We start from the raw sequence: 16,674 nt of genomic DNA, 5'->3' as shown, positions 1-16,674 counted from the left end.
CTAATTATCTGTGGTATTTTATCAGTATTATTTTCAGTTCTTATACTGTCTTAAATTTCCATCATCATTTTTAAATTGGAGAGTTCTTTTATCTCTGATTTTCTTTTTATTGCATTCTTATTTTTGGAAGGATATTAATGATACTATTTTCATTTCCCTGCATAGTTCAAGTTTATTTTATTTTTCCTTGGGGTTTCTTTTTTCTTTTCTTCTTCTTCTTTTTTTTTCCTTATTTGACTTATAGGGTCTTCCTCAGATGACTGGTTGTCTTTGTTTATTTGTTCATATTTGAGAGTAGTGGCTTTCAAAAGCTAATTAATGGGAGGCTCTAAGTTCTTAGTGTTGAGATATCATCAGGGCTTTTCAGTGGTGAGTGGATTGTCCTGTGTCAGCTTGTGAGATGCAGTTGTTAGCAGCTCCTCCAGCCTCTGAGTGAAGTGACCTCAACAGGGAGTAACTTCATCACAGAGATTAATGAAGGATATAATTGGGGGCTCATCCTCCCCTTTTGCCCTTGTGTTTTGCAGTACTGATGTAAAACACTTGTTAACATGCTAGCTTTACCGTAGGATGATCTGGATCCCCCCATCTGGGTTCCATTGAAGAAATACTCACTGTCAGTATATTTAGGTCTTGTTGAATTATTTATATTTATCTACCTAAGGATGTTCCAATGTGCTATCTGCATTATATAAGCCTGGCTGTTGATAATTAGAAACCCAGTAAGGAAAGATGTTTAAGGGTCTCAGTATTTAGAGTGTAGATATTCTTTAGTTTCCCATTTCTAGTTGGCAACTCTGTGCTCAACTGTGCCTGTCATCCTCTAGTCCAGAGATCAAATGCTCTAACAATGGGATAGAATAAATCTCCTATTCAGCTGGGGAGTCATTCTGCTGTTTTGAGAAGGGAAGGAATCTGATAATCTAGTTGATTTATGTATTCAACCATTGTTATTAGATATTTCAATATTTCATTCCTTTTATTTTTGAGGAATATTCTATTGTATAGATACATCAGAGTTTATCTGCTAATGGACATTTGGTTTATTTCAGTTCTATGCTATTACAGATAAAGCTGTAATGAATATTCATGTACAAGTCTTTGTGTAGACCTATGCTTTCTTATGACTAAATGTCTAAATTAGAATGACAGGATTATATGATAATTTTATGTTTAACTTTGTAAGAACCTATCAAGTTTTTCCTAAAGTGATTGAACTGTTACATACTCACCAATGTTATGTGAATAATCTGGTTGGTTTACATCACTGTCGACATAGATATATATAATCTTATCCTGATAGATGTGTAGTAGTATAGGGCTGTCATAAATAAAACAGCCTGGTACTAGCACAAAAATAGACATGTGGATCAACTGAACAGAACAGAACAGAAGCCCCAGAAATTAATTCACACATCTAGAACCAAGTAATCTTTGAAAAACAAGGTAAAATTTTTGTAGTTTTCCAGTGTGCAAATTTGCATATATTTTTCAAATGTATTCCTAAGTTTTTAAGACTTTCATGATATGATATTTTTTGTATTTTTAATTTTTAAATAAAATTTCAATTTTTGATATTTTGTAGCATGTAGAAATACAATTGATTTTTGTTTTTTGAAATGTAAAAAAGATTTAGACTTTTCATTATTTGTACTTTTATTGATATAAAAGAAAAGATTTCTTGGAGTTCATAGATAAAATTCTTAGAATATTATGATACCTTCCCTTCCTCCCTCCCTCCTTTCCTCCCTCCCTCCCTTCCTTTCCTCTTTCTCTCTCTCTTTCTCTTTGGTATCCCTTTGATTTCTTTTTCTTGCCTAGTGGCTTTTGCTGAAACTTTCAGAATGATATTGGATAATAGTGGTGAGAATGGGAATCCTTGTCTGGTTCCAGATCTTAACAGAAATGTTTTCCAAATGCAATATGATATGGGCTGTGATTTTGTCATATATTACTTGATTTCATTGAGGTCTATTCCTTTTATACCAATTTTTAAAAAAGGTTTTATTCATAAAAGGGTGTTGTATTTTATCTTGTGCTTTCTCTGCACCTTTGAGATAATCATATTGTTTTTATTCTTCATTTTCTTAATGTGTTATATCATGCTTATTGATTTGCATATTTTGAACCATTTCTGCATCCTTGGGATAAATCCCATTTGGTTAGAGTGAATAATCTTTTTAATGTGTTGTTGGATTGATTTTCTATTAGATTGCTGAATAATTTTTCCTCTATGTTCATTAGGGAAATGGACCTATATTTATATTTTTTTGTTGTACCATTATTTTGGTTTTGGAATTAAAGTAATACTGGCCTTATACTTATAGAGTTTGGGAGAATTCTGTCCCTTTCAACTGTTTTGAATGATTTAAGAAGAATTGGGATTAATTCTTCCTTAAAAGTTTGGTAGAATTCAGCAATGACACTGTCTGGTCATGGGCTTTTCTTTGTTTGGAGACTCTTTATTACTGATTCAATCTCAAACTTGGTTATTGTTTTTTTTTAAGATTATTATGTCTTTATGCCTCAATTTTGGTTAATTGCATGTGTCCAGAAAGCTATCCATTTCTTCTAGATTTTCCAATTTGTTGGCATATAGTTGTTTGTAATGATTTCTAATAATTTATATTTCTGTGGTATCAGTTGTAATATCTCCTTTTTTGTCTCTGATTTTTATTAATTGCTTCTTCTCTCCTTTTTTTTTTTTGGTTAGTTGGGCCAATGGTGTATAAATTTTGTTTATTTTTTTTTCAAAAAACCAGCTCTTCATTCCACTGATCTTATTATATATATAATATATATTATATATCATATATCATATATAAATAATATAGATATTTAAAGATTTATTTGTTTATTTGAAAGGCAGAGTTTACAGAGAGATGGAGAGACAGAAAGATCTATCTACTGGTTCACTTTCCAAATAGCAACAATGACTTTTGCTGGTCCAGTCTGAAGTCAGGAGCCTCATCCAGGTCTCCCACATAGGTACAAGGGCCTAAGGACTTGAACCATATTCCACTGCTTTCCCAGGCCATAGCAGGGAGCTGGGCTGGTGGAGGAGCAGCCAGGATTGGAAATGGTGCCCTTATGGGGTGGAGGTGTCACAGGTGGCGTCTTTACTTGCTACCTCACAACGCTGGCCCCTTTATAATTTTTTTTGATTTCTCTTTTGTTTATTCTCTAATTTTTATTGTTCTACTAATTTTGGATTTGTTCTTAGTTTTTTAGGTCTTTGAGATTATTTATTTGATACCTTTCCAATTTTATGATGTAGGCACTAATTGCTATAAACTCTTCTTTTAACCCTCTTTTGCTGTATCTCATAAATTTTGATGTGTTGTCATTTTCATTCATTTCAATGAACTTTTTCATTTCCTTCTTGATTTCTTTTATGACCCACTGTTCCTGAGGAGCATGTTGTTCAGTCTCCATGTGTTTGTTTCCTAGAGTTTTTGTTGTTAATTTCTAACTTAATTTCTATGTGGTCAGAAAAGATACAGGATATGATTTCATTTATTTAGTTTGTTGAAACTTGTTTTTGGCCTAGTATAGGGTCTATCCTAGGTAATGTTCCATGTACTGATGAAAAGAATGGTTATTCTGCAGCTGTGAGATGAAATGTTCTATAGATATCAATTAGATCCATTTGGCCCATGGCATAATTAGCTCTGTTGTTTCTCTTCTTTCTGTTTTGTTTTGTTTTGTTTTGGTCTGGTTGATCTTTATTTGAAATAATTTTGTATTTTCAGGAGCATTACAGAGATAGGACAGTTAGCTCCCTTTACTTTCACACAGCTACCCCCAATTAAATACACTTCTAAATTTTGGTAGCTTTTTTTGTAAATTCTGTAGGATTTTCTATATATGTGACTATTTTTTTCTTCAAATAAGACAGATTTTCTTCTTTCCTTACAATAATTTTCTTTCTGAGGCATGGAGGGCAGACAGAAACAAAGAGGGTTGTAGAGAGGTAGAGGAAGCAGGGTGGAGGGAGAGGAAGAAGAAAGAGAGACAGAAATATATATATATATATATATATATATAGAGAGAGAGAGAGAGAGAGAGAGAGAGAGACAGACAGACAGACAGACAGACAGATAGATTCCAACCACTGTTTCACTCTACAGTTGTCTCTGTTGTCTGTAATGGCTAGAGCTGGTCTGAGAACAACCTTGGAGTTGTGAGCTAGCAACTCATTCCAGGTCTCCCCTGTTGGTGGCAGGAGCTCATTCACTTTTGAGTCATCACTACTCTCAGGGCCTGCATTAGCAGGAAGTTGGAGTTAGGAGCCTGAGCTGGTTGTTGAATCCAGGTATTCTTTTTTATTTTTAAGATTTATTTATTTATTTGAAAGAGTTACAGAGAGGAGAGACTCAGAAAGATTGAGAAATCTTCCATCCACTGGTTCATTCCCCAAATGGCCACAACAGCTGTAGCTGGGCTGGTGCAAACCAGGAACCAGGAACTTCTTCCATGTCTCCAGTCAGTGACAAGGGCCCACGCACTTGGCTCATCCTCCACTGCTTTCCTATGTGCATTAGCAGGCAGCTGGACTGCAAGTGGACAGGAACCAGTGCCTAAATGGGATACTGGCATCCACATGTCTTTCTCACTGTGCCACAACGCCAGCCCCTGAATCCAGGTATAATGGTATGGGTCTTGGGCATCTGAATCACTCACAATCTTGATATCTTTTATTTCTTTTTCTTGTCACTGCCTTTTTAGCTACTGCATTGGTTAAAGCCTCAGGTACAGTGTCAATTAGAAGTGGTTAGAACAGATATCCTTGTCATGTCCTTGATCTTAATGGGAAACATTCCATCTTTCATCATAAAGTGTTACATACATTTTAAGTAGATGTAGGCTTTTTTTATAGCTTGTTTTTATTCCCAGGTTGATGAAGTTTCTTTCTATTACTAGTTAGTAAAAAGTTTTTATTAGAAACTGATGTTGGATTTTGCAAAGTATTACTTCTGCCTCTGTTGAGATCATCAAATAAGTTTTTTTGAAATGTGTCAGTATAGTAAATAATTAATGCTAGAAAACACTTGGATTACTGGGATAAGCTTGATTTCTTCGTAATATAGTTTCCTTTTTGTATATTGTTGTAGGGTTCTGTTGCTGTAAGTTAAAGATTTTTTGCATCTGTAGTCATGAGTGATGTATTGATTTCTAGTTCACTTTTTTCATAATGTTTTTGGGTTCCTGACCCATAGAAAGTGAGGCAGTATTTATGCATCTCAGGCTTTTGGAAATGTTTTCATTGAATGCTATTATTTATTCCCTAAATTCCTGTTAGAATTCTCCACTTGCCCTATCTTGGTTGGAATGTTTGAATTTGTGAGGAATGTTTTTGGTTACAAATTCAGGTTTAGTTTCTTTAATATATCTAGGGCTGTACAGTTTATTGCTTTTCTTTTTGAGTGAGCTTTGTGGTTCGTGCCTTTCAAGAAACCTGGCTATTTTATCTGCTTTCTGTTTTATTACTATAAAGTCACTCATAGTTTTCTGCTACCCATTGCATATCTGTAGACTAAATTGACAACTTGCCTCTCTTCATGATACTGGCAATTTGTGTCTTCTATTTTTCCTCCTATTCAATTTTAAAAGAATCATTTAAAAATTCATTGACTTTCTTAATCTGTTTTCTGTGTCTTAATTTCTGCTGTTGTCTTTAATATTTCCTCTCCTCTTACTTTGGGCTTAATATATTTTTATATTTCTGAAACTGGAATCTGAACTTACTAAGCTGGGACTATTTTTGGATTTAATTTTGCCATCTTAGTGTTATGTTTTTCTTCAGGTATTGCTTTAGTTACATCCCCAAAGTTTTGATATATACTGTTTTCTAAAAGAAAAAAATAAAAATAAAATACTGTTTTATTTTTCTTGCAGTTAAAAATATTTTCCAGTTTCCTTTTGATCTCTTCTCTGATTTATGTGTTATTTAGTTCCCAACATTTGGTGGCTTCAGGTATTATTCTGGTATTGATTTCTTTTTTTTTTTCTGGTATTGATTTCTTTTTCTTTTCTTTTCTTTTTTTTTGACAGGCAGAGTGGACAGTGAGAGAGAGAGACAGAGAGAAAGGTCTTCCTTTGCCGTTGGTTCACCCTCCAATGGCCGCCGCGGCTGGCGCGCTGCGACCGGCGCACCGCGCTGATCCGATGGCAGGAGCCAGGTACTTCTCCTGGTCTCCCATGCGGGTGCAGGGCCCAAGCACTTGGACCATCCTCCACTGCACTTCCCTGGCCACAGCAGAGAGCTGGCCTGGAAGAGGGGCAACCGGGACAGAATCTGGCGCCCCGACCGGGACTAGAACCCGGTGTGCCGGCACCGCAAGGCGGAGGATTAGCCTAGTGAGCCGTGGTGCCGGCCTGGAATTGATTTCTAATATAATTCCATTGGGTGTCAGAAAGCATATTTTGTATGATTTAAATCCTTTTAGATTTATTGCGACTTTTTTTCATGATCCCCACTATGGCATGTTTTGTGGTTAAATTGCAAAGAATGTGCATTTCCTTTTGTCAGGTAGAGTGTTTTATAAATTTTAGTTAGATCAAGTTGGTTAATAGTTACTATTCAAGCCATATGTACGGACACTGATTTTGTTTTACTTTTTCTGTCAATTATTAAGAGAGGTATATTTAACTATCCAAATATAGATAGATGGTCTATTTATTTTTGCAATTGTGTGAGTTTTTACTTCATGTATTTTGTTTGGTTAAATTCAGTAAACTTTTAAGACTGCTATGTTCTCTTGATAAATTGGCCCCTTTTAGTTATGAACTTCCTCTTTCCTATGTAATATTCTTTGTTCTGAAATCGAGTCTGTCTGATGTTAATGTAATCACTCAGTTTTCTTTTTATTGGTGTTAGTCATTTCATGTTGTGTCACTTTTGTGTCCCTTTATTTAATAATATGTTAGTGCTGTGTTCTCGTGCTTCCCTTTCAAAGGCGGGAAATGTCTGGCTGGCAGGCTGTATATGGCCTGTCAAATTATTTGGTCTCGGCCTGCAAAGGAAATCCCAGGTTGGACTAGAAATTCAGTAAATCTGTAGCAGGCTAATTTTTAAGTTGATAATTTTGTATGGCCTGCTAAGGATGTTGCAAACATCCAAATGGCCCTTGGCAAAAAAAGGTTCTCCACCTCACCTTAGAGCACTGTTGAGCACTGTTGATCCTTACATCTGCCTAAGCTAGTGCTATTGTTATCATCATCTCCATTTCAGAGTTTAGGAATTGAAGTTCAGGGGTACTCATTCAGAGGTACTCACATAAGTAATGGAGCCATATTTGAAGACATGAAAGTCGCGCTTCTCATAGCTAATATTTCATAGCTTTATGAATATCCTTGCTTGTATGTGAGCGTGTCAGATACTTGAAATTCAGTGTCTTCCACGGAGGGCTCATTGTTTCCTTTCCATTCTGCAGTGTCCTTCGCCCAACAGATTGGCTCCTTTTTACTGTCCATTCCACCTCTTAGTTAATGTTGTCATTTTCTTTCTCTTTTTTCTTTTTGAAATACATAAGATTAACATTTTAATATATAAGAACCTGTTATAAATTAGCAAGAAATAGTTTAAAAAGTCTAAGAATGTGAAAAGGTAAGAAGACACAAAAAAAACACTAATATTTTAAAGAATTGCATGTTAAATCAATGACATATCACTTTTCACCTTTTTTTTTTTAATTATTTATTTGAAAGAGTTGCAGAGAGAAGTGGAGACAGAGAGAGAGGTCTTCCATCCTCCGGTTCACTCCCCAGGTGGCCTCAACAGCTGGAGCTGTGCTGATCCGAAGCCAGGAGCCAGCAGCTTCTTTGGGTCTCCCACGTGGGTGCAGGGGCCCAAGCATCTTCTGCTGCTTTCCCAGGCCATAGCAGAGAGTTGGACTGGAAGAGGAACAGCTAGAACTAGAACCGGTGCCCATATGGTATGCCAGTGCTCCAGGCCAGGGCTTTAACCTGCTGTACCACAGTGCTGGCCCCACTTTTCACCTATTAAAATGGGAAAGGCAAATTTTTTTTGATATCTAATGCAGGCCAGGGTTTTGCCACTTTATTGATACACTGCTTGAAAGAAGGAGTGAAGTGACAATACTTGGATGTTGTCATTTTCTTTCCAGTCATCTGATCTTGAAGCCTGAGTCGTCACTACTACTACTTTTGTCGCTCCCCCTCTTCATGGAGGAATGACACTAAACCTTGCCTAGGCTTCATATCCGAGTCACGGCACCATTATGTCGCTCCCCGTCTTCATGGAGGAACGACCCAGGACCCTGCGCTGTTCTTTTGTCTGCTCGGCCCTCCCCGGGTTTGCTGCTGGTTCTTCCCGGGTTGGCTACCATCCCTTCCACCTCCGTGGAAGGGCGGTTCCCCCTGGCCACTTTCCCCACTTCCGCGGGGGAGCGGCACACCGCCGGCCGGCTCTCTCGGGGGCTGCACAGGTGTTCCCTCAGATGTTCCTCTTAGATGTTCCTGGTGCATGTTGTCTCTCTCCTCCTTTATAGTCCTCTTCCACCAATCCCAACTCGGCTGCCCACACGCCGAGTACGCTGCTCTCCTCCAATCAGGAGCAGGTCCCACAGTTCACTGGTTGAACTGGAAGCAGCTGAGCAGAAGCTGTTTCTCCCTTCTCAGCGCCATATTGTGGGAGAGCAGATGCATAGAATAAGTCTTAATTCCAGTAACTTAGTCTAGTCCGAGTTGCTCCCCACAACTTTTCCCTACCTTTCTTCAGTTGACCCCTGTGCCTTTTTGATTGTTCTTTTAACTCTTAGATAAGTGAGTGTGTTCTTCTCATTATAATAGTTTCAGCTTAGCTTAAGTGTATCATCATCTGTCATTTGGGATAACTGTACCTTGTCTTCTCAGTGATGCCTGCATGCTTTCTGGTACCTCAGTTATCATACTGCTTTGCAATTATTAGTTCGTATGTCTGTCTTTTCCCTTAGGCTATTTTCCTTTAGAGAAGGACCTTGAGTTTTGATTGAGTGCTCTTAGTTCATATCTTAATATGTGACATACAGTTGGCATAGAATAAATATCTTGTGAGGATATGATTACCATTAGATATTATCTTTGATATTCTTAAAAGTATCGGATAAATTAATATTTTGCTCTCCTTTTAGAAAAGTGTTTTTCAGTGTTTTATTTTTCTAAAACCTAAAAATGGTTTTAATTGTGATCAAAAATAAAATAGACTCTTTTATATAGTTACATGTTCTTGCAAGACTATACTGTATAATAAAATCAATGCTAATGGCAGCATTAACATCTTATGCTTTATAACAATCCAAATCTTCGTTTTGTTTTCAAGTATGAAATATTGAATACATTTCCTTGGTAGCAGAACAGCAGGAAGAGTTTCTACCCATAATGCAAAAATATCTTATAAGTTACATATATCACTGCCATCTCAGGATGAGTATATTAAGGTGAGAAAGCAGGTGTCATAAATTTTTATTCTCTGGTATAGAATATTGAAGGTGAGCGTTAATTGCTTCCAATATTTAGGTAATGTTAGAAAGTAGTAGGGAATATTTGGATCCAGATTTTAATGCACAGCAGTGAACACCCATTTGCTAATACTTCCTGATGATATTTACGTTCCCTGTTCATTTCCCTGCATCAAATAAATGAATTTGTTGTTCTGATGGGAATGCATAAAAGATGGCAGTCATTTTCTACATGACTGAAATTTTCATATGCAACGTGCTGCTGGCTGTGGGACTGTCAGTCTTTTTGTTTTACAAAGCACGATTCTGCTTAATTGTTAACTCTGCACTTATGTTTATTTGCAGCATCTGGCGAGGCCCCAATGTGAACTGCACAGACAGTTCGGGTTACACTGCTTTACACCATGCAGCCTTAAATGGACATAAGTAAGTGCCACTTATTTGGACTGAAAATCTTGGTTATTTAGTTACATGTGATGAAAGTTAATTAAGTCTGATGATACTGTCTCATGTTGCCATTTAGTCCACTGGGCTGATGATTGGAGAGGCAGCATGCAACAATGCTGGAAAGTTAAAGTGTGTAGGAATGCTGCTGAAGATGATTGTGTGTGAAGTGTCAACTGAAATCACCAACTATCACACAGGGAGGATAGCAGCAGTGAAAAGACCATGCTAGTTAGGTGTAGCTTTGTGGAGAAAAATGGGACAAAACCACTTGATAACACTTCCCTCCCTTGTTTTTGGTGTCTTCATATATTCACTCAACATGAGAGTATTCACAGGGAGTGAAATCTTAGTGGAATCCTGTTATTGTAAACCTCAGGCATTTATACAAACCACTTCAAAATCCTTCAGAATTAGCCAACATGCTTTCTCCTTATAATTTATGATCATCTTTCTGGTTTTAATTTTCTTAACCCTGAACTTTTTTCAACTTACAAAATTATGTTTCAAGTAATGTGATAGTATACATTATGGAGAGTGAAAGAGTGTGTAATAATAATCACCAGTTTATTGCCACTGTTATAGCTAGGTCAGGTAATGATTTAGTGATGCAGTTACTCAGATGTTCTATCCTGCCCCACCAGAAGAAAAATGATCCTCCTCAGCTATCTCCCCCTCTGTTTTTCCTTTGTGAGGATGATCCAAGTTAGTCTTTCTAGACCTGGGTCATTTCATTACACTTTAGTCTTTTACATATGCTAATTACTGCTTTAGAAATGCTAGTAACCTTTTTTTTCCTCATCTAACACTTCTTTTATTCTGTGGATTGAGACACAAGGGACTTAGTTATACTTGATTTTAAGCTTGATGTTCATGAAGCCATAATTTGTTTTGGTCATAATTGATCACTATGATATTTTTTCCTCATGAAACTTCTGGAGTAAAGTTAACATCAGTCTATTTGGAGAATCATCTGAATTACATAAAATAGTATAAGCTTAATTTTTCATTATTTGGATTCTTATTATTGGAATTTCCAAATTGCGTTTCTTTTCACCCAGTTCCTGTCTTTTTAAAAAAAACTCATTTATTCATGGGGTCAAGTGTTGTGGCATAGCAGGTAAAGTTGCCACCTGCAGTGTCAGCATGGGCCCTGGTTTGAGTATCGGCTGCTCCACTTCCAATCCAGCTCTGTGCTGTGACCTGGGAAAGCAGAAGATAACCCAAGTGCTTGGGTCCCTGCACTTGCATGGGAGACTCAAAAGAAGCTCCAGCTCCTGGCTTCTGATTGGCACAGCTCTGGCCATTGTGGCCATCTAGGGAGTGAACCAGCAGATGGAAGACCTGTCTCTCTCTCTCTCTTTGCCTCTCCTTCTCTCTGTGTGTAACTCTGACTTTCAAATAAATAAATAAATCTTTTTTAAAATCCTATTTATTTATTTTGAAAGTCAGTTACAGAGAGAGGGATCATCCATCTGCTGGTTCCCTCAGTAGATGGCTGCAGTGGCTGGGACTGGGTTGGAGCCAGGAGCTTCATCTGAGTCTCCCATGTGGGTGGCAGGGGCCCAAACACTTGGGCCATCTTCTGGTGCTTTTCCCAGGCCATTATCAGGGAGCTGAATTGGAAGTGGAGCAGCTGAGACTTGAACTGGCGCCCATGTGGGAAGCTGATGTCACAGGCAGCTCTACCTGCTATGCCACATTGCCAGCCCCAGTTCAGTCCCTATTTTTTTTTTTTTTTTTTTTGACAGGCAGAGTGGACAGTGAGAGAGAGAGAGACAGAGAGAAAGGTCTTCCTTTGTCATTGGTTCACCCTCCAATGGCCGTCATGGCCGGTGCGCTGCAGCCAGCACACCGCGCTGATTCGACAGCAGGAGCCAGGTACTTATCCTGGTCTCCCATGGAGTGCAGGGCCCAAGTACTTGGGCCATCCTCCACTCCTCCACTGCACTCCCTGGCCACAGCAGAGAGCTGGCCTGGAAGAGGGGCAACCGGGACAGAATCCGGCACCCCGACCGGGACTAGAACCCGGTGTGCCGGCGCCGCAAGGTGGAGGATTAGCCTAGTGAGCTGCGGCGCCGGCCTCAGTCCCTATTTTTTATCTATCATTTCCATCTGAGTTAAAACTTTTAATTTTACCATACACTTCTGCTGTAGAGCAGAAAATGAGGTCAAATTTCTGAATCTTTTAAAGGAGAATGTTGTTATTTATTATTCTGTGTAGAATTATCAATAAAGAGAAATGAGGGCACAGCAGATGATATTGTTGGCTTCTTTAGCCATCTCAGTTATGGGTTCATGGGAATATCATATTTCTAGGTTCCAGTTGGAAAGATAAACTTTATCAAATCAAATGGGTGTAATGTCTTCAGCCAGATCACAAGATGAACAAATAATATTTGTTCATTTTCAGATTGACATTTTAAGTACTTCTCAAAATAATATTGTTCCAAAATGGATTAGCATTCATATTTCATGTTGATTTCCAGTGACGTATTTAGTAAAAGCATTATTGACTTACACATTACAACTTATGAAGTTCTACCTATTGAGATGCATTTTTTATGGCCCACTGCATAATTTTTGGCTCCTTTTGGTACTTTAGAAATTAAGTAATTTAAGCAAATTGAATGGCAGTCACTCATATTATCATAAAGAGGTGGGAAAATTGACTAGATTTCTTTTAAGATAAAGGGTTTATTGCAGGTATTCTGTAGTAATCATATGTATCTGCTTTTATCAAATGTTCTCATCTGTTTAAAGCACTTTCTGGTAAGATTTAAATTTCCAGGTAAGATGTTTCTTAATGTCTTCTTCAAGACATGAGAAAAATCAGAAGAATTCTAATCCTATCTCCCCATCTCTTCTGGCTATGTGATCTTGAGTCATCTGCTTCACATATGGATAATAATCCTTTATGACTCAATATACTGAATATATTGGCTGGATATTCTTCATTGTTCTTCCAGTGGAAACGTGGTGATGCATTGTGTTGGCTTTATGAAGGATGCTCAAAAAGTTCACAGAAAATGCATATTATGAAAACACTGCCTTACTTCAAACACTTCAAAATAGAAGCATCTTTTAATTCCATTTTCCATGAACTTTTTGAAGTACCTTCATGGTTGTGGCTCAGTTATATACCTTGATATTATAATTCTGACATTTCTGTTTTCACATACAGTGTGTATATATATATATATATATATATGTATTTATTGATGTTGCATATTTACATTATCTGTGGACTTACGGACTTTTACAATCAGAAATCACTTATTCTACCTTGCCCCTCCCCCATCCTTCTACCTCCCTCATTTTGCAGGCAGGGAAACAATGACATTCTGGACAAATGGCGTAGTTGTCACATATGTACTAAGACATGGTTGTGTCCAGGGCCTAAATATTCTAATTCCAAGTCGATGCTTACCAGTGGATAAATTCTGACTTTTCTCTCTCACACTATGTACTTCTGGGTTACCTCTCATGATCGTCAAATATATGTTCACATGGAATGCTAATTTTAATTTTGGCTTAAGATGTTTGAAAGAAAATAATGTCATAGAATATATCTCAGAATCAGAGAAGAAAAGCTTTTGTTTTCTTTTCCCTTGCTGTTCTCCCTTAGCATTGATAATTAGCAATTGATAATGTTATGTTCTTCCCAAGCAAGTTTTAGCAGTCAGCATAGAAACAAATCATTTCCATATTTCTACTTTTGCTGTATCCACCTGTTCCAGATTATTTCCATAAACATGATTTCTAGGCTAAAGTTCTTAGAATCATTGAGATGGAAATAATATGACAGGATCCTGTAGTTTGTTCTTTTGCTTTGAGCACAGACTTTCTCCCTATTCCCAACATGTAGTCTAAAGCCTTCATACTGCAAATTCAACCTGCTTCCTCTTATTTTTTTTTTTGGAGTCCTCATTTATTAACGCTAGTTATCCACAAGCTCAGCAGCATTTTATCCTTAAAATGCACTATTTCATATTGAACAATTCATCTACAATTATTGAGATCTGGACACAATAGAAACAGTACTCTATTGGTGACTTCCTTGGCCATTTGTAATTATAGATTAGAAAATTATCCTCTTTAAATGTCAGGGGGAAAATGTGGCCAATATAACAAATCTATTAGTAACAATTATAAATAAACTGCTTCAGCGGATAGGGTAGAGATCTGTTTATTTTCTCTTTTTCCTTTGAAAACATGGGGTACTCATCTCCCAGATTCCTGCTACAAACTTAAAGCCCTTGATTCTCTTTTGAATGACAGTTGACCTTCTTCCCTCCCTCCTTTTCTGTCTCCCTCTTCTGCTGTCTCCTTCTCTCCCTGTGCATCCTTCCCGTTTTACCTCTCTCCCTTCCTTCTTTGCATTCTTGATTTTCCTTTCTTTCTTTCTTTTAAAATAGTAATCTTAAATACCCCTCTATGGTTTAATCTAAAACTGTATATTCATATTTCAGTTGATTTTATTCAGCAAATTATCTTTTTTTTCTTGTTAAACCTTATTAAACTATATTGGGTGCATTGTGATTCTTGTATACTACATTTAAACCAGTCAACAAATTACTGTTTTATCTTTGAAATATGCAGATTCTTTGATATGTGCAGTTAAAGTATTTTCTATTCTTTCTTCTAACTCTTTATATGTTTGATGCTTCATAGACTCCATTATCAATCTGTAACCCAAATTTGTATATCAGATTAGATCTGCAATCCAGATAGTAAAGTACCTGCATTTTTGAATTGTTCTTTCTTAGGTTTTTCTTAATGAAAGAAGGGGACCTACTCTAAAATTCTATAATCTGGTACCTGATGTAGCTATGAGTCACTAGAAAGATCTATTTTCTGATTTCTTCTTACTTGGAAAAGAATAATAGTTAGAATTTACCCTCATCCACTCTATAATCTAGAAGTCTGAGAGGGAATTCAGTATATACAGATGCTTCAGTTAGAAAATGGAACATATTGTCCTGACATTTTTTGACCATTTGGAACACATCTGCAACTTTATTTCCATTAAAGAGAAGTAAAAGCTTCAAGAAAAAATGAAATCAAAAAAGCCTTATTGAACTTATGAATTTCATTAGTTTGTTAATTCTGCATCTTCTTCTCTCTCTCCCTCTCTTTCTCCCTTTATTTCTTTTTCTTTCTTCCTCTTTCTTTATTCACCTAGAAACCTTTTATTTAAGGTATACAAACTTCATGGCTTTTAAATATATAAATTTAGGAACATAGTGATTCTTCCTACAGTATTCTTTCTCCTGGCCACACTTCCACCTTTCGTCCTCCTCCCTCTCCTATTCCCATTCTTATTTTTTATTAATATCTATTTCCAGTTAACTTCATACTCATACAATTAACCCTACACAAAGAAAAAGTTCAACAAGTAGTATGCCAAAAAAGTCTGTTCCTCAACAGTTGAGACAAGGACTATTAAAAATCTTCATATCTCTAAGTGTCCATTTCACTCATACAGATAACCTTTTAGGTATTCTATTAGTTACCATAGATCAGGGAGAACATATGATATCTATCTTTTTGGGAAAGACTTATTTCATTCAGTATAATGGCTTCCAGGTGCATCCATTTTGTTGCAAATACAGGGTTTCATTTTTTTCTATTGTGTATTATAACATGGTGTAAATATCTTATAATTTCTTTATCCAGTCTTCAGTTGATGGACATCTGGATTGATTCCATATATTAGCTATTTTGAATTGAGCTGCAATAAATGTGGGGGTACAGATCACTCTTTCATATACTGACTTTAGTTCCTGTGTATAAATTCCCAGGAGTAGTATTGCTGGAAATATGGTAGACCTATATTCAAATTTCTATCTTCATACTGTCTTCCATACTGACTGCACCAGTTTACATTCCCACCATGAGTGGATTAGGGTACCTTTTCCCATGCATCCTTGAAAGCATTTGTTGTTGATTGCTGTATGAAAAAAACCAACTCATTTCATTGATCTTTTATATTGTTATTTTGGTTTCAATTTTGTTTCTTCTCTAATTTTAATTATTTCTTTTTTCCTACTACTTTTGGGTTTGGTTTGCTGTTGGTTTTCTAGTTCCTTGAGAAGCTTTGATAGCTTATTTACTTGGTGCCTTTCCAATTTCTTGATATAGGCACCAGTCGCTATATACTTCCCTCTTAACTCTGCTTTTGCTTGTATGCCATAAGTTTTGGTGTGTTACATTGTCATTTTAATTTGTTTCCAGAAATTTTTGGCTTTCTCTTTTGAGTTCTTCTATGACCTACTGTTTATTCAGGAGCTTGTTGTTCATTCTCCATGTGTTTACATATGTTCTAGAGATTCTTGAGTTGTTGAGCTTCATTCCATTGTGGTCAGAGAAGAACCATGGTATGATTTCAATTTCTTTGAAATTGCTGAGACTTTCTTTGCAGCCTACCATGTAGTCTATCCTAGAGAAAGTCTCATGCACTAATGAGAAGAATATGTATTCTGTAACTGTAGAATGAAAATTTCTGTAGGTATCTTTTGTGTCCATTTGGTCTATAGTGTTGATTAACTCTGTTTCTTGCTTGCTAATTTTCTATCTGGATTATCTGTCCATTGCTGAAAGTGGGAGTTGAAGTCCCCAATTACTATTGTATTGGAGTCTATGTCTCCCTTTAAATCCTATTAACATTTCTTTCAAATAACTAGGTGCCCTGTAATTGGGTGCATATACATTTATTACAGTCACTTTTTCCTGTTGAATTCATCCTTTAATCAATACATAGTGCTCC

The 16,674-nt window shown here is 36.7% G+C and overlaps 1 protein-coding gene across 21 annotated transcripts in view; it reads left to right on the top strand.

Annotated features, from left to right (window-relative positions):
• ANKS1B (ankyrin repeat and sterile alpha motif domain containing 1B) overlaps nucleotides 1-16,674 on the top strand; it is a 1,216,905-nt gene that overhangs the window by 151,054 nt on the left and 1,049,177 nt on the right. For all 21 annotated transcript variants that reach the window (XM_051846555.2, XM_051846554.2, XM_051846553.2 and 18 more), the window contains exon 2: nucleotides 9,807-9,887. In XM_051846555.2, the coding sequence (XP_051702515.1) occupies nucleotides 9,807-9,887 (81 nt within the window). The remainder of the gene's footprint in view (nucleotides 1-9,806; nucleotides 9,888-16,674) is intronic.

This window comes from Oryctolagus cuniculus, chromosome 11 (genome assembly GCF_964237555.1).
Source record: "Oryctolagus cuniculus chromosome 11, mOryCun1.1, whole genome shotgun sequence".
Classification (NCBI taxonomy): Eukaryota; Metazoa; Chordata; class Mammalia; order Lagomorpha; family Leporidae; genus Oryctolagus; species Oryctolagus cuniculus.
This window is presented reverse-complemented; position numbering and strand designations above follow the sequence as displayed.